This window comes from Zea mays, chromosome 6 (genome assembly GCF_902167145.1).
Source record: "Zea mays cultivar B73 chromosome 6, Zm-B73-REFERENCE-NAM-5.0, whole genome shotgun sequence".
Classification (NCBI taxonomy): Eukaryota; Viridiplantae; Streptophyta; class Magnoliopsida; order Poales; family Poaceae; genus Zea; species Zea mays.
In genome coordinates this window covers 150690777-150714540 of record NC_050101.1, presented here as the reverse complement: position 1 = coordinate 150714540, position 23764 = coordinate 150690777, and the positions used below count along the sequence as shown (strand labels likewise).

At 50.0% G+C, this 23764-nt stretch overlaps 2 protein-coding genes across 3 annotated transcripts; one reads left to right on the top strand and one right to left on the bottom strand.

The window, feature by feature from the left end:
- The first annotated feature begins 18434 nt into the window (after positions 1-18434).
- On the top strand, positions 18435-20906 carry LOC100272795 (uncharacterized). 2 transcript variants are annotated; one of them, NM_001147248.1, is made up of 8 exons: positions 18531-18795; positions 18902-19446; positions 19529-19615; positions 19703-19759; positions 19825-20063; positions 20139-20257; positions 20364-20450; positions 20625-20903. In NM_001147248.1, the coding sequence occupies exons 1-8, from the start codon at positions 18559-18561 to the stop codon at positions 20673-20675; spliced, it is 1422 nt and encodes a 473-aa protein (NP_001140720.1). In that variant the 5' UTR covers positions 18531-18558; the 3' UTR covers positions 20676-20903. The 2 variants fall into 2 exon arrangements, with proteins under 2 accessions (XP_008647509.1, NP_001140720.1); XM_008649287.4 differs by having other exon boundaries at positions 18435-18795; positions 19825-20257; positions 20625-20906.
- Positions 20907-21220: 314 nt separating this feature from the next.
- LOC100281297 (transparent testa 12 protein) lies at positions 21221-23543 on the bottom strand. The gene is made up of 7 exons (NM_001154215.3): positions 22676-23543; positions 22507-22593; positions 22356-22412; positions 21974-22212; positions 21772-21890; positions 21570-21656; positions 21221-21479 (listed from the first exon to the last, which is right to left on the bottom strand). Exons 1-7 carry the CDS (start codon positions 23455-23457, stop codon positions 21426-21428), a joined length of 1425 nt encoding a protein of 474 aa, NP_001147687.2. The 5' UTR covers positions 23458-23543; the 3' UTR covers positions 21221-21425.
- Between the last annotated feature and the right edge of the window lie 221 nt (positions 23544-23764).

Here is a 23764-nt window from a genome sequence, read left to right as displayed (position 1 = left end):
TAGAGCACGAGAGATCAGAGATATATGGTCAGCTATAAATACGCGCGGGATGGAACAACCGAACAAGTCACGCGGATGGATCAAGTCAGCTGGATCCAACTACTTCAGTTTCTAGCCCCGTCCTCTCATCCAACTAATTAACGATGTGGCAAGCTAATAGAATGCTGGTAGAATTAATTAACGACGTGCTCTTAGAATGCTAGTAATAGCTTGTATCCAGCACATAATTACTCGCGGCTGTAGTGATCTGTAACTCGTTGTTTCACCAACTTACCTAGCCGTTTAAAAGGATCGAGATACTTTTTTAGATAATGGAAAACGAGTTCCGGCCTTCTCCTCCGTAGAGGGTCCGAGCCAACATCTACATAAACAGCATCCACGCGACCACAGAGTCAAACACACAGGAAACTGTAAAAAGAGAAAACCACGCAGGGCTTCAAAGACATCAAAAAACTACAGAGTAATGCGATTGGAGAAACGCCATCCATAATGCGCAAACACCATCATCGCCACTTTCTCCAGATGTCTGCAAGCATGGACTAGCTTCTCATTTGCAACTTCATGCCTTTGAAGCAGCGCCCAGGAACGACACCAGTAGGTTCCCCTGTAGATTACCTGCATGTAAGTTTTCGGGTTATCACGATCAAAAACCACCTCATTCCTGCTAAGCCATAAAGCCCAAAGCATTGCCGCCACCCCCGTCATAATTAGGGATTTGTCATGTTTACTGAAACCCATCAACCAATTCCCAGCAACGTGCTCCATATCCCGAGGGATCGACAGACCAAAAGCGGTTAACAACGCCCTCCATTTCATTGAGATACTTGAGAAGAAGTAAATTAAACTAAACTAAAAAATTTCGTAACAATTAAAATAGCACATTTCATTGATTACATCGAAGAGTTTTTCTATCCTTCACGAAAGTTTTGTACCCAAAGGCCCATATCCATTTGTTCATCCGCTTCTAATCATGGAAATCATCTGCTCCAATTTGGCCAGTTGCATGCCTAATCATGGAGATGAGGTGTCAACCACCTATCGGTTTTGAGTTCTTTGATTTTTTTAATTATAAAGCTTGAAATGTTAATGTCTACTAAATGATACATGTGTTTTGAATTTCAGGCTTTGATGTGAATTTTGGGCTTTTTATGTGAATTTTGGGTTCTGTGTGATTTTTTGGCCACACGAAATGAGCCTAGCGAGTTTAACCAATAACGTGCCATGTCGTGGGTTGAGGGCTAAACCCATAAGCTAGCTCAACACGACCCATAATAATTACGGGTCGAGCTAGACCGAAATTCAATCGTGTCAGACCTTTTTAGGCTTGGGCCGGGCCGAGCGGCCCGAATGTACACATATACTTGTTTGTACCGATTTAGCAGCTACAATTTAATCATAATTAGGTGTGGTAAATTCTTCATCAATATCACTACCTCAAAAATTATCATCACTTTGTAACTTTCAATCACATTTGGTCATAATGAATAATAGTGTAGATGATGATAGTAGTGGTGGTGGAGGAAGAGAGGCCCCAACAACAAGTGTATCCACCTTTTCTTCTTCATAATCACTATTATATGAAGATGCTCTACTTGATGATTCAATGTTGGTGAGCCAATCATGAACAATATAAGCCTTGCCACCTTTCTTATTCTTATGAAATTATTTTTCTTGCAATCCTTCTTTTTATGTACTGTGATTCTTCTTGTCATCGCCATTGGAATCATCTTTCTTGCCCTTGAACTTACTCTTCTTGGGTTTAGAGCATTGATGAGCTAGATCACTAAGTTCACCACAATGTAGCAATTTATCTCAAAGAGGGGCTTGCTCTTGCTACCTATGTCTTCTTTTTTGAGACAAACTTGATGCCCTTTTTGTTGAGATTTTTGTAGCATCTCTCTGGTCTTCCTAGCCATGAGAGCAAGCTTCAAAACATCACCTTCTTCTTCACTTGAGCTATCAAAATCTTCCTTGATTTTGCCTTTAGCCTTGTTCTTATGATTAGCCTTGAGATCCAAGTCTTTCTTATTATTGAAAGAAGAGCCATCTTGTAAAATGATGTGCATGTACATCTCATAACCATTGATCTTCCCCAATATTTATGTTTGTGTATTGGTGGAAAAAATAACTTGATAAAGTACGATGACAATATGTCCATACATGTCAATTGGAAGGACACTTAGAATCTTCCTCACAACATTGAATTGTGACAACAGAGTCATATCCAATTGACTTCATCTATATGCACACTCAAGTGAGAATATATATCATTAGCACTTTCATGAGAACACATTTCAGAGGAATATAATTTATTCATAACAAGATGATAGCATTCCTCATGCTAACTCCTTATTCCCTCATAGACTGCACAAATATTCGACCATAGTGCATGAACGTCTTGGACTAATCTAAAATTTCTCTCAAGAATTGAATCATATTAGGTAGCCCACTGTGGGGGATAGATATCCCCTGGGTCCACTAAAGAAGTAAAAGGCCTCACGAAAGGCCCAAAGGCCCAATAATTCGTAAGGTCATTCTTTCGTGGGCCTAGGGAAAGGCAACCAACAAAGAAGACGTAAGACTGATTAGTGCAAACACAGGCGGCCCACAACGACGAACGAATGAATCACAACAAAGACCCGACTTTCCCGCGCTGAAGCCCCCATACAACAAGAGCCATGCGAGGATAAGTCGGCGAAGGTTACGTAGGGATAAACTCAAGAGGTTCACTATCTTTTAGCTACTTGTTGTTATCATATCACATGTACTGCTCCACGGCCGAGTATATAAGGCCTAGGGGGCACCCCTTCAGATCGATCGACCCTGTTCTACTTAGCCACCCACAAAAACTCTCTGCGCCCTCTATCCAGAGAATCCTCTTGTAACCATGCTCATATACTCACCAGGACGTAGGGTATTACGCACTTCTAAGCGGCCCGAACCTGTAAATCTTGTCCACTGTCCCTCGTGCGATCGGCACGAACCATTTTGCTACAGTTGTTGACACCGTCCTACTCCTAAAAACACCTTGAGGGGCAACCCCGGGTGTGCGGTCGGACCCAAAACACCGACAGCTGGCGCGCCAGGTAGGGGGTGTGTCGACGATCCAAGCTAGCTCAATGGCCGTCACCTTCCACAGCAAGATCACCATGCGTCCCGGATCCACATTCTGCTTCGGGACAATCTCATCCGTGGCGGACGAAGAAGGAATTCTACACCGCCTCGCGGATCTGCCGGAACAGAAGTCTCCTCCAACAAACTCCGAAAATGCTGGAAAGATGCTACCTCCGGCTCTTCGGAAAAAGATCGTCTCCGGGGAGGCTGGAGCGAGAAGCTCGCTGACCCGGAAGACTCCGCCGTCTACTTCTCCGACGAAAGAATGGACACGGGTCGTGAGAAAGAAGGAGACCAGGGAGAGGCTAGTCGTTCTTCCCGTTCCTCCGACCTCAAAGGAGAACGGAAAGAAAGTCACCGCGGCAGCAATACCATTCTACCCCGACGTCCTCTTCATCGGGAGAGCAGAGTCGCCTGCCGTCTCCGACGATGAACCGACCGCGCCTGGAGAAGAACCGCCTCAGCGAGAATCCCGCCGACGAAGGAATCGACGCAGGAACGTTCGACGACATCATGCAGCTGGAGAACGGGATCCGGAGCAGCCTGTCTCGCGAGACGAGGTCTCAGAGATAGGAGAAACTCCGGAAGAACGCGTCTTCAGGGAACGAAGGAACTCCCGACGACGAGATCGCCGTCGGACTCAGGAGCAAGCCGAGCAAGATGCAAGGCAACGACGCGAGAATCCGCTCTTCGGGCGCAACCTGAACCCCGACTTCGCCCGAGCTATGAATACGCCGAGCGAAGTCGGAGGCGTTCTAGCCCGGATAGCTGACGGACTTCCTCGGACCCCCGACGCCGAGGGATACCAACGCCTGTTCACTCAGGCAGCCAACCATCTTCTACCGCTCGCTCACCCGCCGAACGATCTGCGACACGCCATCAACAGTCGCCGAGACGCGCGAAGCTCTATCAATGCTTCGCGCGAACGGCGGCACGAGAACGAAATTCGCCGCCGGGAGGAGTATGATCGAGATCATGGCTTCCCGACTCAAAGCCAGGCCACCCGAACTGAGTCGGCAACAGCTTCAACTGGTGGAACCACCCGGGGACGGTCGAGGAACCACCACCGCCACTCCCCTCCCCGGGACAGACGACATCCTCGACGACAGGAGGACACGTGCGGAGTATCCGCCCTTACCCCGCGCCTTAGGGCCATCCAATGGCCTCCCAACTTCAAGGTATCCAATGTCGACAAATATGAACCCAAGCAGGATCCAGGGGGCTGGTTAGCCGTCTACACCACCGCTGCTCGGGCTGCCGGGCCATCCGAAGACGTCATGACTGCGTATCTGCCCATCGTCCTCGGGCAAGACGCGCTGCAGTGGCTACGACATCTACCCCGACACTGCATCGACGACTGGGGAGACTTCAGTCGACGTTTCACCGCCAACTTCCAATCTCTCTCCGACAAGCCAGCGCAACCATGGGACCTCAAATCCATCAAGCGCCGGGGGGATGAGACTCTCCGGTCATACCTTAAAAGGTTCCAGACCATGAGAAACCGCATCCCCGAGGTCACGGAGGCGGCCGTGATCGAGGACTTCTACAGAGGATCTAACGACTCGGTTTTCGTCCGAGCCATACTGCAAAAGGCGCCGACTACCTCTGAGGAGCTGTTCCGGGAAGCCGACCTCTACATCACCGCTGACGAGCGGGCCCAGGACCTCATCGGAGGAGCAAAGCCTGCACCAGCAGCACCACGACGCGACGCGAACCAGCCGTCCGACAAGCGCTGGGAGAAGAGGCCTCGCGAAGAAGTACACGCCGCCGGACCACTCGCCTCTCGCGCCCGAGGAGGACCTCGTGGAGGCGAACGCACGCTGGACGACATCCTCGACGCCCAGTGCCCGTACCACAAGGATATGCGCCACACTCTCCGCAACTGCCGGGATTTCAAGCACTCCGTCGGGCATGGCCGACCCTTCCAACCTCTACCACCTCCTCCGCCGAGGGGAGGACCAGATGAACCACGACAGCCCCATCAGCCAGAGGAGGGGGGAGGAGGAGCATTCCCGCGCGTTGACAGGGAGGTCAACGTCATCTTCGGTGGACATGGGTCGCAGGAGAACAAGAGACAACAAAAGCTCAACGATCACCAGATACTGGTGGCGACCACCGGCCCTCCCGCCCCGTACCGGTGGTCGGAGCACCCAATCACGTTCACTCGGGAGGATCAATGGCTCAACTTCGACCACCCGAGCAAATATCCGCTCCTCGTCGATCCGATGATCCGAGAGAGCCGGGTGAAGAAGGTGCTAGTGGACGGGGGGAGCAGCATCAACGTCACCTTCCCCCGTACGCTCCAAGGCTTGGGAGTTCACCTCAAAGAGCTCCACGAGTCAGACACTCCTTTCTTCGGCATCGTGCCGACGGAAGGGGAATACCCGCTGGGCCACATCTACATGCCGGTCACCTTCGGGACTCCGGATAACTACAGAACCGAGTTCCTGAGGTTCGAGGTGGCGAACTTCGGCTGCGGGTACAACGCCATCATCGGGAGGCCAGGGCTGGCCAAGTTCATGGCCATCCCACACTATACGTACATGATACTGAAGATGCCAGGACCACAAGGAATCATAACTGTGCGCGCCGACTTCCAAGGCGCCGCAGAATGTTTCCGAGTGGCCATCCAGGCAGCCCTCACCACCAAGCCGTCAACGATTCCTTCTACACCGGCGAACTCTAAGCCTAAAGAAGACCTCGCCGTGCCGGCAAACGAAGCTCAGGCCGCGACCTCTATGCGGCCGACTGAAGACACCAAGCGGATCAACCTGGGGTTTGCTGATGAGCGCAAGGCAGCCATCATCAGCTCCAGTCTAAATGACAAATAGGAAAGCGCGCTCGTCCGGTTCCTGCAAGATAACCGAGACGTATTCGCATGGCAACCTGCGGATATGCTGGGAGTCCCGAGGGAACTGGCCGAGCACAAATTGAAAGTCTATCCTCAGGCGAGGCCGATCCGGCAAAAGCTGCGTCGTTTCACGCCCGACAAGAGAGAGGCCATTCGTGCCGAGTTAGCTCGCTTGGTCGCGGCCGGATTTATTAGAGAAGTATTACACCCCGAGTGGTTAGCCAACCCTGTTCTTGTACTCAAAAAGAATAAAGTGGATTGGCGCATGTGCGTCGACTATACTGATCTCAACAAACACTGTCCGAAGGATCCCTTCGGGCTCCCAAGGATAGATCAGGTGGTGGATTCCACCGCTGGATGTTCGATGCTGTCTTTCTTAGATTGCTATTCCGGGTATCATCAGATTAGTTTGGCAAAAGAAGACGAGGAAAAAACGGCGTTCATCACCCCGTTTGGTGCCTTCTGTTATACCTCCATGCCGTTCGGCCTCAAAAACGCTGGAGCGACTTATCAGAGGGCCATTCAAACATGCCTAGCCGATCACTGGGGCAAGCGTGTGGAGGCTTATGTTGATGACGTGGTGATCAAAACTGAGAATCCAGATAACTTCATCGAAGATTTACAGCTGGTTTTCAACAGCCTGAGAAGATATAGATGAAAGCTCAATCCTGAAAAATGCGTTTTCGGGGTACCAGCAGGAAAGTTGCTCGGATTTATCGTCAGCCACCGGGGAATTGAGGCTAATCCAGATAAGATTGAGGCTATCATGAAGATGGAAGCTCCTCGGTCACAAAAGAAAGTTCAGCGACTCACAGGATGTATGGCAGCTCTAAGCAGATTTATATCCAGACTGGGAGAGAAAGGTCTACCGTTTTACAAACTGCTGAAGAAGGTGGATAAGTTTCAGTGGACTTCAGAGGCACAAGAAGCTTTAGATGCACTGAAGAAATTTTTGACAACACCGCCAGTATTGAAACCGCCCCGGCGAGCTACACCGACTCAACCGGCTGAAGATTTGCTGCTATATATCTCTTGCACGACTCACGTGGTAAGCACTGCGTTGGTAGTCGAGCGAGTGGAAGAGGGGCATGCCTACCCGGTACAACATCCTGTCTACTTCATCAGTGAAGTTCTAGGCCCATCGAAGAAAAAGTATCCTCAAGTTCAGAAGCTATTATATGCAGTACTTCTAACTGCCCGCAAGCTGCGTCACTACTTTGACGACCACAAAGTCATAGTAGTCACTGGTTTTCCAATAGGAGATATTCTTCACAACAAGGAAGCCATTGGCCGAATAGCCAAGTGGGCATGCGAGTTGGGATCCCATGATATCGAGTTCCGACCTCGCACAGCCGTCAAAACTCAAGCACTGGTTGATTTCGTATCAGAGTGGACAGAACAGCAAGTACCGGATAATCCAGAATCCGCAGAAGTGTGGCGAATGTATTTTGATGGCTCGCTGAAACTGCAAGGAGCAGGAGCAGGAATTCTCTTCACTGCACCTGGAGGCGAACACCTCAAGTATGCTCTCCAGCTGCTATTCCCGGCCTCTAACAACGCAGCCGAGTATGAAGCTTTGATACACGGATTAAACATCGCCATATCACTGGGCGTCAAGAGATTGATGGTATATGGAGACTCTCTGGTAGTCATTAGCCAGATAAACAAAGAATGGGATTGTTCAAGTGATTCAATGGGAAAATACTGCGCTGCCGTACGAAAGCTGGAAGATAAATTCGAAGGTCTGGAGTTTCATCATATAGAAAGAGATCGGAACACGGCGGCTGATGTACTGTCCAAGCTTGGATCCGGTCGGACTCAGGTCCCGCCCGGGGTCTTCGTGCAAGAAATTCTCCAGCCCAGCATCTCGACAGATCGAATAGAAGAGTGCATTATCATAGATCAACCCGAGTCAGACTCTGATGACTGGAGGCAACCGATTATCAAGTATATAAAGAATGAAGAAGAGCCGGATGACAAGAACTCGGCAAAACGCATTGCCAGACAATCAGCTCACTATACACTCATTGGGGAGGTATTATACAGGAGGGGCGCGTCAGGCGTCCTCATGAAGTGCGTTTTCCCGTCCACCGGGAAGCAACTTCTGGAGGAAGTCCATGCAGGGCAATGTGGAATACATGCAGCCTCCAGAACACTAGTCGGGAAGGTCTTCAGGTCAGGGTTCTATTGGCCGACGGCGAAGAACGACGCAGCCGAGTTAGTTCAGAGATGCGAAGCTTGTCAATACATGTCAAAGCAACAGCACATGCCAGCACAGCAGCTACAGACCATACCAATAACTTGGCCTTTCGCATGCTGGGGATTGGATATGATTGGACCTTTCAAGAAAGCTCAAGGAGGTTATACCCACGTATTGGTGGCAATTGACAAATTCACTAAATGGATAGAGTTCAAGCCCATTGCTTCTTTAACCTCTGCTAAGGCCGTGGAATTCATACAAGATATAATATTCAGATTCGGGATACCAAACAGCATCATCACTGACTTAGGATCCAACTTCACCAGCTCAGAATTCTTTGACTTCTGCGAGCAAAAGAGCATTCGGATCAAATACGCATCTGTGGTGCATCCAAGAGCCAACGGGCAGGTTGAGCGAGCCAACGGAATGATATTGGAGGCACTCAGGAAAAGGGTCTTCGATAAAAACGAAAAATTCGTAGGAAAATGGATAAGAGAATTGCCTTATGTTGTTTGGAGCTTGAGAACCCAACCTAGCCGGGCCCTGCATGGAAACACTCCTTTCTTCATGGTCTATGGGTCGGAGGCAGTGCTACCTGCTGATCTCAAGTTTGGGGCACCAAGATTGATCTTCGAAAGCATAGCGGAAGCTGAGGCCACCAGGCTGGAGGATATTGATATACTTGAGGAAGAACGACTGAATGCAGTGATCCAATCAGCACGGTACCAGCAAACTCTAAGGCGCTATCATGATAAGGCTGTGCGGCAAAGGTTCTTTTCAGTAGGAGACCTCGTCCTCCGCCGAATTCTAACGGGGGAGGGACGGCACAAGCTATCACCCTTATGGGAAGGACCCTTCATAGTAGCAGAAGTCACTCGTCCCGGATCATATCGCCTCACCCAAATGGATGGCACGGAAGTTGGGAACTCTTGGAACATAGAGCACCTCAGAAAGTTTTTCCCCTAGCTGTATTTCAAAACAGCCGGGGCGACCATGTACTCTGTAAAGTGGAAATACGTCATCAATAAAGATAGATTTCAAAGATACTCGGTTCGTTTATGATTGACTTGCATTCTTACTTAACTCGGGGTGACCACTATGCCCTACAAACGGAGCAATCGACTTAAGTCGGCAACGACTTAAGGCGGTGCAACATGCTCACGCTTACTTAACTTGGGGTGACCACTATGCCCTACAAACGGAGCAATCGACTTAAGTCGGCAACGACTTAAGGCGGTGCAACATGCTCACGCTTACTTAACTTGGGGTGACCACTATGCCCTACAAACGGAGCAATCGACTTAAGTCGGCAACGACTTAAGGCGGTGCAACATGCTCACGCTTACTTAACTTGGGGTGACCACTATGCCCTACAAACGGAGCAATCGACTTAAGTCGGCAACGACTTAAGGCGGTGCAACATGCTCACGCTTACTTAACTTGGGGTGACCACTATGCCCTACAAACGGAGCAATCGACTTAAGTCGGCAACGACTTAAGGCGGTGCAACATGCTCACGCTTACTTAACTTGGGGTGACCACTATGCCCTACAAACGGAGCAATCGACTTAAGTCGGCAATGACTTAAGGCGGTGCAACATGCTCACGCTTACTTAACTCGGGGTGACCACTATGCCCTACAAACGAAGCAATCGACTTAAGTCGGCAACGACTTAAGGCGGTGCAACATGCTTACGCTTACTTTACCTAGGGTGACCACTAAACCCTACTAACGGAAGTTACCGGCTAAAAGTCATTAACAACTTAAACCAGTATAGCATACTCGCGCTTATGCAGTTCAAGGGATGATCTCCATATCCCACAAACAAACTTCATAATCATCATGCAGCGTTACCACAAACTTGCAAACTAATAAATTCTGATACAATAGGGGAGTAATCACGTCATTCGAATGATAAGCCGATAACCTCTAACGAATACTTGATCATGCTAACTGCGCGCTCAGAGCACGCGAACTGTTTCTTTATTTTCCAATGTCTCTCTCAGGAACGACTGACGAAGAAGGGCGATTCGAGGAATCAGGGGCAGCAATCACATCGGCTCTTATATCTTCGGGGACAACCACGCCGGGTCTTCTCATCAAGATTCGTCCCGCCCGAATGGCCTTGTCCAGGGCCTTATCGCGCTGAGCTTTGAAAGTGACAGCAGCCTCTTCAGCAACTTTAACAGCCTGCTGAGCAGTTTCTAACTCCTGAGCAATGGATTTCTTAGAAGCTCGGAGTCCCTTGATGGTGGCGTCCTTTGCCGATAGCAACTGAGTAAGGCGGGCCACTTCGTCCGAAGATTCTTGCAGTTGACGGCGCTGATTGTCAAGCTCCTCCATCGTAAAACGGTGGCTCCTCTCCAAGATGGTCAGCGAGTTACTGGAATCTCGGTACAATCTGTCCAAGTTGTCGCGAGAAGCAGCAAGGATGCGTTTTTCTTCCTACAAGCAAAAATCAAACTCATTCAGAATCCAAGAGCATGATAAGGCGAAGCACAGGTTCGTAAGCTACCTTCTCAGAGTCAAGCTGAGCATGAAGAGAAGAACTCAGAGCGTTGGCATCATCCAAAGCCGCAGAGACCTGACTCAACTCGATCTGACTTTGAGAATACTTCTCCTCGAAGTCAGCGCATCGTCGAGCCATTTCAGCTTGATCTTGAAAGTGTTTTTCTTCAAGAACTGTGATCTGCCGAGTCATCCCTATCAAGAGGTATTCAAACAAAATGAGGTCAGAAGGTAAAACAACCTACGGGCAAGAACAAAGAAGAAGAAGAAAGGACACTGACCAGCATTGGTGGCCTCCAACTCAGATACGCGACCCCGAAGCAACACCGGATTCCAACACTCAAGAGATGAAGCCACCTCCGGGATGGAAGCACCCTGCGATTTCAGCTGACTGGCCAATCCATTCACCAAAGCCTGACGAGAAGAACAGATGAGCATAATGACAGCAGTTCATGCAACATAAAAGATCAAACTAAAGCACAGCACCTGGAGGTTGGAAAAGAACGAAGGGATCCCCAAGTCAGGAGAAATCAGCTGATAATCAGGTGTCAGACCACCACCCGAAGCAGTTTGCAGTAGACCAGCAGGAACGAGCTCAGTACATTCAGCAGAGCCTAACGCCAGACCAGTGGGGATGCTGCCCTCTAAAGCGACCCCCTGATCTGGAGTTTGAGCCACCACCATGCCGCCAGAGTGTGGAGGTGAACCCACATGAACGTCCATAGAAGTGCAGGAAGGAGACCCTGCTCGGGCACCCTCGGGGGCTGGGTCACAGTCGGCGCTACCCACTTGAGCCGGATCATCCCCGGCAACACCCTCGGGGGCTGGGCAGTGGCCTACACTCTTCACCCGAGCTAAGTCACTCCCGACGACATCCTCGGGGGCTGGGCATGTATCAGCGCCATTCTTGGGACCCAGGCTCTCTGCCGTGACCACCTCTAAGGTTGACGGGCCTTCAGCTACTTCCAGGGGATCAGAACGATCCAGGTCAGCATCCCGACCCTCGAGACCATGCTCTAAGGTCGACGAGGCACGGGACGACCTCAAGCCAGCATCTGGCACGGCTGCACCAGTTTCTGTTGCATCAACGTCTGCAGGTTCCAACAACAAGTTCTCAGGGACCATATCCTCTAGAGCTTGATCAAAATTGGCCATGGACAGTTCTTGCAGACCAATAAGAGCAGACAAGGCAGGAGAAGGAACCCCGCTACTACCACCGCTAGCGACGAATTGCCGACTGTTTTTCCGAGTTAATGGAGTTTCATTCTCTTCCTCCTCATCCTCCACAGCAACAGCACAAACAGCATCCTCATTGGGGTCAGCAGCAGGCGGAGCACACCCATTGGGATCAATGTCAGCAAGGCCAGTTGCAGTCATTTCCTCGGCAGCAGGAGCTAAGGTGCTGGCATCCTCGTCAAAACTGGACACTCGCCGGAGGCGTCTTCTTTTCTTCTTCTGCTCATCTGCAGAAGGCTCGAGCTGACTGGTTCGGCTAGGGCGCCTCGGGCGAGTACTGACAGGTTTCGAGACGTCCAAGGTCGCATCAACCTCTGGAAGGGGCACCACTGCCAATGTACCATCAGGAGCAGTGTCAGATGAATCCTCGGCTAGCAGATCGAGCATGTCATTTATGTCTGCATCACTAGGGTTCAGGGGCACTTCAAAATAAATCTGCCGTTCATCATCAGGTATCTCCCCGAGCGAAGCAACTAAGGAACGGACCTCTTCAGCAGAGGGTCGCACTCTAAGACCCAAATTGCTATCTGTCACGGGTGGATTGGATACAAAAAGAGTGAAAGCTTTGGGAGAAGGTAGGTTCCAAGCCGAGTATGCCACTGGAGCTCCAGCGTTTGAAACTTTACCCCTGAGGATCATTTCGAGTCAGCTCACCAAATCAACAGAAGGAATTCTCCTATTAGTAACTCGGGTTGAGTCGGCCAGCCCTCGGTAAATATATGCCGGATAGGCCCTGTCTTTCAACGGCTGAATGTTTTTGAAAACAAAATCTGTGACCACAGCTTCGGCAGTCAGACCTCTTTCCTTCAGTAGTCCAACTTCAGTAAGCAACACGCCTGCCTCGGCCACTTCTTGGTCCGAGGGAGACTCAGTCCAACTCGGAGTACGAACGTCCGGCTGTCTTCCTGAGCGGGAAGGGAGAGAATTTCCATAATTATCCATTATAAACCACTCCAGACGCCAACCTTTAATGCTGTCTTTGAGGGGTATCTCGAGATACTCGGTCTTCCGCCCCCGACGCATTTCTAAACTGGCACCTCCGACCAATTGATGTTGCCCCCCGGCCATCCCAGGACGGCAGTGGTACAGATACTTCCATAAGCCAAAATGTGGCAGCACGCCAAGATAAGCTTCGCAAAGATGAACGAAAATAGAGATTTGGAGAATGGAGTTAGAGTTCAAGTGAGTCAGGTTGATATGATAAAAATCAAGGATGCCACGGAAAAAAGGAGATATGGGAAGGCCGAGGCCACGAAGAAGGAAAGGAGTGTAAACCACTGACTCGTGGGTATCTTCGGTGGGGACAGTAGTCCCGTGGCAAGCACGCCAAGAACAGAGTTCCCGTGGAGGGAGAACCCCGATGGAAACAAGGCGGAGAAGCTCAACTTCAGAAATCACAGACATATGGTTACCTGCGAAGGGTAACTGACTGTTGGGGTCGATGGCGGGGATCACTGCGGCAGACGAGTTCGCGGTCTTCCTCTTGGGCGCCATCTTGCTTCTCGCTGGCGAAACAGAGCAGGAGGCGAGTGGCAGAGAAGACTCAGATGCGGAAATGCAAGAACTAGGGCACGGAAAGCAAAGGCGGCTAAAAGCGCAACTCTTAAGGGATATTCTTGAGCCAGATACCTTTTTCAAAAGTGCCCAGTCATCACCTGGCGGTCGTCTCCGAAATCCCAGCATGCCACGCGGATATCCAACAGTTATTTCCAAAAGAGCCAATGTGCCACCTCATCACTCGGTCATTTTCCTCAAAGTAACTTGAGAAGCTGGCTATCACTCGGCGCTGCCTCCAAAACGCCGGCCACGTGCTCAATCGCTCGGCATTACTTCTAAAATGCCGACGCCGACCTTCAATCACTCGGCGCTGCCTCCAAAACGCCGGCCACGTGCTCAAACGCTCGGCATTACTTCTAAAATGCCGACGCCGACCTTCAATCACTCGGCGCTGCCTCTAAAACGCCGACCACGTGCTCGATCGCTTGGCATTACTTCTAAAATGCCGACGCCGACCTTCAATCACTCGGCGCTGCCTCTAAAACGCCGACCACGTGCTCGATCGCTCGGCATTACTTCTAAAATGCCGACGCCGACCTTCAATCACTCGGCGCTGCCTCTAAAACGCCGACCACGTGCTCGATCGCTCGGCATTACTTCTAAAATGCCGACGCCGACCTTCAATTACTCGGCGCTGCCTCTAAAACGCCGACCATGTGCTCAATCGCTCGGCATTACTTCCAAAATGCCGACGCCGACCTTCTATCATTCGGCATTGCCTCTAAAACGCTGGTCTTATGTTCGATTGCTCAGTGTTACTTCTAAAACGCTGATGTCGATCTTCACATCGCTCGGCATTGTTACCACTATATCAAAAGAATCAGTTCAACATTCAGCAAAAGCAATGACAAGTCATCAAAAAGAGGGGATAAACGACAGACTTCATTAAAGGGAAGTTAACGAGCTTACAAACCAACTCTTTACGAGTTGGTACTTCCCTAATCCTACTCTACATTACTACTACTACTAAACTACAATATACTACTCTACATTACTACTACTACTAAATTACACTAATTACTACTACATTATTCTAGCTATACTAAACTATACTAATATCTAAGAAGACCAGTGGCGTCTAGCCACTGGCCCTGCCCCTGCCGCCGCCGCCGCCCTTGGTGCTGCCCCTGCTGCTGTCACCCTTGGTGCTGTCCCTGCCGCCGTCGCCACCGCCCCTGCCACTGTCGTCGCCGTCGTCGTCGTCGTCGTCATCGTCGTCGTCGTCGTCGTCTTCACCCTCGTCGCCGCCGTCCGAGTCCTCCTCATCCGAGGAGTACTCCGACTCATCCGAGCCTTCGAGCCCGGCGCGCTCGACGGCTCGGATGTACGTCCAGACCTCCGCGGCTATCCCCTGGGAGTCGTCCGAGTCATCAGACGACGCCGGGGGAGAGACGGGAGCCGGAGACCCCTCGGGCTCGGAGGAGAACTCCTCCTCCGAGTATTCCGAGTCACCAAACTCCTCCGATGGAGGAGTCGGTTCACGCTTGCGTTTGTTGTTCTTGCCCATGGTTGAAGCTTTGGGAGAGAAGAAAGGGAAGAGGCAGTAAGGAGCAGCGAAGAGATGTGAAGAAACCAGAGAAGCAAAGGGGTTATTTATAGAAGGGAAAGGCAACCGCTCACTTCTAACCGCGGTCACTGAACAGTCGCAAGGCATTCAATAAGCACTTCCACCCACCCGAAGACACGTCAGACGGCGGACGCCGTTTCATGCAACACTACACCCATTGGGACTCCAGTCAACAGCGCAAAGGATATGATTACACTAGCCATCCCATCGCATTACTACTCAGAGGCAACCGGCTAAAACACTCAGCGTACCAAGCCGTCCCTTGCCCACACCCATTGGGGGGGGGGACGCCCAGGAATTATCAGTATATTTTTCAAACGGTCACATCCGTGCAGGGCATGCAGTGAATATCTCAAGACAAAAATGAGATATCAGTAAGGATCAGAGGAAAGCCAAATATAACCAGCAAAGTACAAGATATGGCCGACAGAAGCGACGTGAAGACTAGACAGAGAACGTCCGTCAAACGTCCAATCAATCGCAGAAGCAAATAAATTGCACTACCTAGCAAGATACGGATGGATTGCAAACTCGGCTGCTAAAGACAAAATATACGCTGACCTGGGCAGCAAAATATTGATGACATAATGCTGACCTCCAAAGCATAATGCAAAATAGCCTCATGCCAGTTTCCGCAAGTGAAAGGAAGACCTTCGAATGGATTATCCTTAAAAAATCCATTTGAAGGTCGGGGGCTACACCCATTGGGTGCACCTCCGGTGCACCCCATGGAATATTATTCTAAACCGGTATAGCGCCGACTTCTAAGGCGTAGAGCAAGATTGAAAAGACTAATCCTCAACCGAGATGCAGGAGCGCGAATGGAGATAACCTTTGGAAGAAGACCTTCGAGTAGATTATCTTCTAAAATCTACTCAAAGGTCGGGGGCTACACCCATTGGGTGCACCTCCGGTGCACCCAATGAATTCCAGAGTCTTACAATCCAAAATGTCGACCTCTAAGGCACAAGCACAAAGCCAAACTTTGGTCGGACGAGTGATCAGAGCCAGAGAAGACAGCAGGGAATCATTTCTTGGACCTTGGATCTTTGAGTTGATTACCTCTAAATCAACCCAAAGATCGGGGGCTTGTGGGGGATAGATATCCCCTGGGTCCACTAAAGAAGTAAAAGGCCTCACGAAAGGCCCAAAGGCCCAATAATTCGTAAGGTCATTCTTTCGTGGGCCTAGGGAAAGGCAACCAACAAAGAAGACGTAAGACTGATTAGTGCAAACACAGGCGGCCCACAACGACGAACGAATGAATCACAACAAAGACCCGACTTTCCCGCGCTGAAGCCCCCATACAACAAGAGCCATGCGAGGATAAGTCGGCGAAGGTTACGTAGGGATAAACTCAAGAGGTTCACTATCTTTTAGCTACTTGTTGTTATCATATCACATGTACTGCTCCACGGCCGAGTATATAAGGCCTAGGGGGCACCCCTTCAGATCGATCGACCCTGTTCTACTTAGCCACCCACAAAAACTCTCTGCGCCCTCTATCCAGAGAATCCTCTTGTAACCACGCTCATATACTCACCAGGACGTAGGGTATTACGCACTTCTAAGCGGCCCGAACCTGTAAATCTTGTCCACTGTCCCTCGTGCGATCGGCACGAACCATTTTGCTACAGTTGTTGACACCGTCCTACTCCTAAAAACACCTTGAGGGGCAACCCCGGGTGTGCGGTCGGACCCAAAACACCGACACCCACTTCACCCCTTGTGCCTAATAATGTTTTCTATTCTATCATAAAAATTTTACACCCTAGGTTCCAACCATATTCTACCATGACAATTCTAGTAATGTAAAGATAAGAACTGAATTGCTCAAATGTAAATGCTCAAAGTATAGAAGGGTCAGAAACATGACGATGTTTTGCTGAGGTATCAGAGAGTCGACACTCCCCACTAGTCCTCTTGGAGCACCCGCACATGGAGTTGCTCTGCCTTGATCTATGCAAGGATCAAGTTCTCTCTATAGGTTGATTGTTCGTCATTCTAGCATGGTGAATAATTTGCAGCTATTTTGAGTTAGTCCACACCCACATTCTCCATCGGATGACCAACAAACTCTCGGTTGCTACCAAGTCATTTAGGTGATGTCTATCTCCAAGTAACAAGCACAAACTCTCACTTGACCTGACCAAGCCTAATGAGAACGTTGGATGTGCACTTGTTACTCCCAACACTAATGAGGCCACTAATATTGAGATTATAAAAACTCAATCATATCACTATGCAAAGGTTCTTTATCTTTCACTTAAATGGGTTTCTTCAACTGAACAAATGGACAAGAGAACTCAAATAGATGAGATGAATGGGTATATATAACCTATGTATATAGCTCCAAGGCAAGGAACTATCCATTGCACTTCCACTCGTCTTTCATTGATGCATCCATGTCTGGTGCACACCTACCTCTCGCACCGGACACATCCAGTGTAGCTACAGCGGATATTTTCAGGAACTAGTCGTTACTGTACTAATGTCTAGTGCGATGAACGGTGCCTCACCGGACACATCTAGTGAGTATACGACTCAAGGTGCACAGTTACACACCTCTTTGAGTACCCAATCTGGTGTGGTATCCAGTGCCTCACGGGACAAGTCATGTGAGTATTCAGTCTCTCACAATCATCTACAACCCTTCTAGGTGTCATGGCCGGTGAGTGTAGAGCCTTTCACACCTGTCTACAAATGCACTCTTGGTGCCCTATCCGGCGCACACTGGACACACTAGTGCTCTCTTTATTCTGAACAGGGCAACCCCATGTCCGGTGTCATGTATCCGGTACACACCGACAAGGGCGAATCTAGCAGCAAAATTAACATTAGCTTTCATAGAGTTGCATAGTGCTACATCCATTTTAAATATTTAACGTTGCATATTTCATTTTTGAATAAAAAACGTCAAATAAAAAATGGAGGGAGCAGTAGATTTCATAAGTTTACATCATCACTTATCACTATACTTATTTAGATCAAGCTACCCATTAATATCTTCTCTTTACAGTATGATCAATAAATGGTATGTCATTAATCTATTATATATCTATTAGCTCCATTGATATTTAGAATTAGCTCATTCTAAATCTTCTGGCTTATTATTTAAAAATAAAAAATTAATTATCATTAATAGAGGTAAAAACCATATTACGTAGTCCATCATTATTTTTGTAATCTTATTTAATTTAATCCTGCAAACCATACGTTAATCATAACAATACAAAATATTATTATTAATCATCAAAATCCTAATCTAGATACTTTTACCGTCACTATGAGAAGTTCCTAAACTAATACAGGCCATCATGGGCCCAATCTGTCGCGGAGTAGCGCCGAATTCAAACGAGGAGGCGAAAACCAAAGCAGCAACGAAATGTATCGCGCCGGATGTGTTGAGTCATCCGAGTCACACGACCTCACTCCTCCGGTCGTCCCTCCCCATAATAAAACGCGATCCATTTTATCGGGGCGGCCGGGCGGGCGGCGCGGATCGGGGGGGTCGAATCGAATCGATGGACCACAAGCCATGCGCGGCCGTCCTTGAGCCGTTGCTCCCGTCGCCGGCGGAGGGCAAGGCGGCGGAGGCGAAGCGGCTGATGCGGCTGGCGGGGCCGATCGTCGCCAGCTGCGTGCTGCAGAACGTGGTCAGCATGGCGTCCATCATATTCGTTGGCCACCTCGGCGAGCTCCACCTCGCCGGCGCTTCCCTGGCCACCTCCCTCGCCAACGTCACGGGCTACAGCCTTCTCGTACGCCCTCGGACCGACCGAGTCCCCAATCCATCTACTAGCACTCCGTTCCGTTGTTTTGACCCATCGATCGTTTTGTTGCCATGTCTCGATCGTCGTGGCCAAGACCGGCATGGCGAGCGCGCTGGACACGCTGTGCGGGCAGGCGTTCGGCGCGCGGCAGCACCACCTCCTGGGCGTGTACAAGCAGCGCGCGATGGTGGTGCTCGGGCTCGCCTGCGTCCCGATCGCGGTCGTGTGGGCGTGCGCCGGCCGGATCCTGCTCCTCCTCGGCCAGGACCCGCAGATCGCGGCGGAGGCCGGCGCGTACGCGCGGTGGCTCGTCCCGTCGCTGGCCGCCTACGTGCCGCTGCAGTGCCACGTCCGCTTCCTGCAGACGCAGAGCGTGGTCCTGCCCGTGGCGGCCAGCTGCGGCGCCACGGCGCTCTGCCACGTGCTGGTGTGCTGGGCGCTGGTGTACAAGGCCGGCATGGGCAGCAAGGGCGCCGCGCTCAGCAACGGCGTCTCCTACGCCGTCAACCTCGTGGTACTGGCGCTGTACGTGAGGCTGTCGGGCGCGTGCAGGGAGACATGGAAAGGCTTCTCGCGGGAGGCGTTTAAGGACCTGTGGCGATTCGCCGAGCTTGCCTGGCCGTCCGCCATGATGATCTGGTGTGCCGTGTGCGAAAACGATCATTTTAGTTATACCATTTTTTGTTTACAGAAATATGACGTTCTTCCTCATTCGCTGCAGCTTGGAGTGGTGGTCGTTTGAAGTCCTTGTGCTTCTGTCCGGTCTTCTGCCAAATCCTCAGCTGGAAACGTCAGTCCTGTCGATTTGGTATGATCACTCTGCAGTTTGCACTTCATAATAATTTCCTACTCTGCATGCTGGTCATCATTTTTTTTCAATTGACCTATTTTACAGCCTAAATACTGGTGCTCTGCTCTACATGATACCATTGGGGCTTACTTACTCCATAAGGTGCCCCCCTCCTTCCTCACATACAACACTTTTAACAGCAAAATAACTCTTCATTTTTTCCACAGCACACGCGTTTCCAACGAGCTTGGCGCTGGGCAGCCTCAGGCCGCTAAGATGGCAGCAAAGGTAGTCATGTACATGGCTTTGTCTGAAGGACTCGTTATATCGTTGACGATGACCCTGCTACGCAACATTTGGGGGTACGTGTACAGCGACGAGGAGGAGATCGTGACGTACATCTCTAAGATGTTGCCGATCCTCGGGATATCTTTCTTCATAGATGGGCTCCATAGCTCTCTTTCAGGTGGACTCTCACAGATCAGATCAGATGTGCATCGAAATCTTGTACAGCGCGTAACTCTGAACTTGTGTTTTGCAGGGGTGCTCACAGGCTGCGGAAAGCAGAAGATCGGCGCGGCCGTTAATCTCGGGGCGTTCTACTTGCTAGGCATCCCAGTGGCTGTACTGCTTGCATTCGTCTTCCATCTCAACGGAATGGTACTGCAATGACACCGATCTGCTAACTTGCACATAGTTTTTTTGGTACTGCAATGACACCTCTGCTAACTCTGGAAACACTACCACTGTTCTGTTCTCTCGCCAGGGCCTCTGGCTTGGCATCGTCTGCGGCAGCGCCACCAAGCTGGGTTTTCTTCTGTTTGTAACGTGTTCCGTAGACTGGGACAAGGAGGTAAGTAGAAGGCATGTTCAGTTTCTCTCTCTCTCTCTCTCTCTCTCTCTCTCTCTCTCTCTCTCTCTCTCTCTCTCTCTCTCTCTCGGTTCACTCCAGAGTATAGGCTAGTCAATGTGATAATGTGATATGTATATCCTTTTTTTTTATTTGTCCTCTCATATCATATTTCAGGCAGTGAAGGCAAGGTACAGAGTGTTAGGGTCATCTCTCCCGTTAGCATGAAAAAAATGCCAGTGTTACATGGAAATCCCATTTGAAGGCAGTTGAACAGAACCCAGCAAAGAAAGTGTGGGAAAAAAAAACTTTCTATAGTTTGGGACATCTCAAAGTCATAGATAGCTACGGGGAAGGCAAGAAGAACCAGAGCCAGTATTTTTGGATTCATCTGTAGTGTTAAATTTTGTAGCACTGCAATGGTTTTTCAGGAAATATAATTAGCTGGATTGAGTCAAATGGCAACGATACATGATAGTTTTCCACGTTCTGGGTATATTAACCGTACATCACTGACCTTATGGTGTCAGATATGATGGCAGGGTTTATGGCACCAGATAGATTTTTTTGGACATGTAAAAAATCCAATTCAGGAGCTCAAAACCATTTTTAATAATTTCGAGAAATGCTAGGTGTTCCGGGAAACGAGGAAAACACTAGCTGCAAAATTGGGCATGGATAAAGATATTAAGTTATACTCCCTCTTCGTTTTAAAACGGAGGGAGTAATAATGATTTTGACAAGCTACAATGTTTAACTAACGGATCCTCTATGATGAATAGAGATAATCAATATCATATAATATCCCTGACGATATGGATATTTAATAACAAAATATGTATACTAAGTAACGTATTAGAGAACGCATAGAACTCATATTGTCTCTCAATTGGGAAGGTAGTGTAGCAGCATGCAGCAATAGAGCCTTTTCATGTTGTGGTGTTGTTACGTCCAGCTGCACATATATAGGATACAGCTCTATAATGCTACGGGAAGAGATGAACTGAACACCGTTTCTTTTGCGTTGGTTGCCTGAAAAGAAAAGGAGGATTTGTTGAGAAACAAGAATATGCGGCATCACATTTGACTGTCCAGACAAAACGTGACAGGTCATGACTTTACCTCTTTCTCCCAGTTTATCCGCAGTGTGATCCACATGAGCAGCACAAGCTTGGTGAGGCTGCCACAAACGATGCCAAGCCACAGACCCTAACCAAAAGGAACAACACTTCTTTTTGTTAGTTTTAGGGATTGCTCACACTGCACGTTGATTTCGTCGCAATCTACTTGTCGGGAATTGATCGAGAGGTTCCCAGGAATTTACCATTCCATTCAGGTGAAGCACAAATGCAAGCAGCACGGCCATGGGAATGCCGGCCAAGTAGTACGCACCGAGATTGACGCGCGCGCCAATCTTCTGCCGACCGCACCCAGTCAGCACTCCTGAATTAGTCGTTTACACAAACGTCAGGCACGCAACACTGTGGAAACGCTCATGAATTGAAGAGAGTATGAGACCAACCAACCTGATAGACAACTGTGGAGCCCATCCGTGAAAAACGAAATCGCCAGGACCGGCATCATCCTAGCAATGTACGTGACGACTTCAGGTTCGTTGCTGTACATGTAGCCCCAGAAGCTGCGCAGGAGAATCATGGTAGAGCCGAGCAGCAAGCCTGCAGACAGGGCGATGCACATCACCACTCGAGCTGCTAGCCTCGCTGCTTGAGGCTCGCCGGCACCAAGCTCATTCGAAACACGTGTGCTGTAAAAAAAAAGCACACATAAATTAACACACCAATCAAATACAATGCACACGAAGGAAAGGAAGCACATAGTGTATATATATATATATAGGAAAAATGTATCTCTGTTCATATAACCTAGAGCAGCTCGTATATACTATACCTTATGGCTGTGCAAAGACCATACGGCACCATGAACAGCAAGGCGCCAGTGTTTAGACTGCAGGATTCGACAAGCTAGCTAATCAGAGAGAGAGAGAGAGAGATAAAGAAGGTAATGCACGGTTTATTATTTGACATTTAGTAGTAGTTACCATATTGACAGTACTGAGGTTTCAAGCTTCGGATTGGGCAGCAGACCAGAGAGAAGCACAAGCAGTTCAAAGGACCACCACTCCAAGCTGCATGCATGATAAGATATTGCTATCTGGTCTCAATCGATGATTTCAACAAGATGTAGGAGAGCTAGTTTAGTTGTCTCACCAGACCATCATCGCCGACGGGACGGCGAGCTCGGTGAACCGGAGAAGGTCTCGGAAGGCCTCCGTGGAGAATCCGGTCCACGTCCTCTTGCACGCGCTGGAGAGCCTGACGTAGACAGCCAGCATGGCCAGGTTGACGGAGTAGGAGATGGCACCGCTCAGCGCCGCGCCTTTGCTCCCCATGCCGGCCTTGAACACCAGCGCCCAGCACACCAGCACGTGGCCCAGCGCGGTGGCGCCGGAGCTGGCCATCACCGGCACGACGATGCTCTGCGTCTGCAGGAACCGGACGTGGCACGCGAGCGGGACGTAGGGGACGAGCGACAGTATGAGCCACCGGGAGTAGGCGCCGGCCTCCGCGGCGATGTCGCGGTCCTGGCCGAGGAGGATGAGGATCCGCCCGGCGTTGGCCCAGACCGCGGCGATCGGGACGCAGGCGAGCGCGAGCACCAGCATGGCCCGCTGCTTGTAGAGGCCGAGCAGGCCGTACTGCCTCGCTCCGAAGGCCTGCCCGCACAGCGTGTCCAGCGCGCTCGCCATGCCCACGAGGAGGCTGAAGCCGGTGACGTTGGCGAGCGAGCTGGCCAGGGACGCGCCGGCGAGGGGCAGCTCGCCGAGGTGGCCCACGAACATCACGGAAACCAGCTGGACCACGTTCTGCAGGATGCAGCTGGCCACCAGCGGCCCCGCCAGGCTCAGCAGCCGCTTGGCCTCCGCCGCGACCGTGTGCTCGGACCGCGGCGCGAGAAGGGGTTCCTCTGTAGTAGCTGCCTTCTTCTCCATGAATGATGACCAGGATTCACAAGCGTCTGATCCGAGCTCCGAAGGGATAAAATATGGGGAGCAGAGTGCAGGAGAACTGGAGAAGCAAGGATGACTCACTGGAGCGAAGGATTTATACATGAAGCTGGGCAGAAGATTCTAGATATTCGGAAATGGGAAGCTGCCGCGTAGCTCGTAGCTAGCCACAGCTTGGATACTTGGACTCTGCTACTTCCTCGGAAATGGACTGCTAAAGCTCAAAATTCTCCAAGAATATGACTACTTTTTTGAGCTACATCATTTTAGTTTGTTTAAATTTGTATGCTAT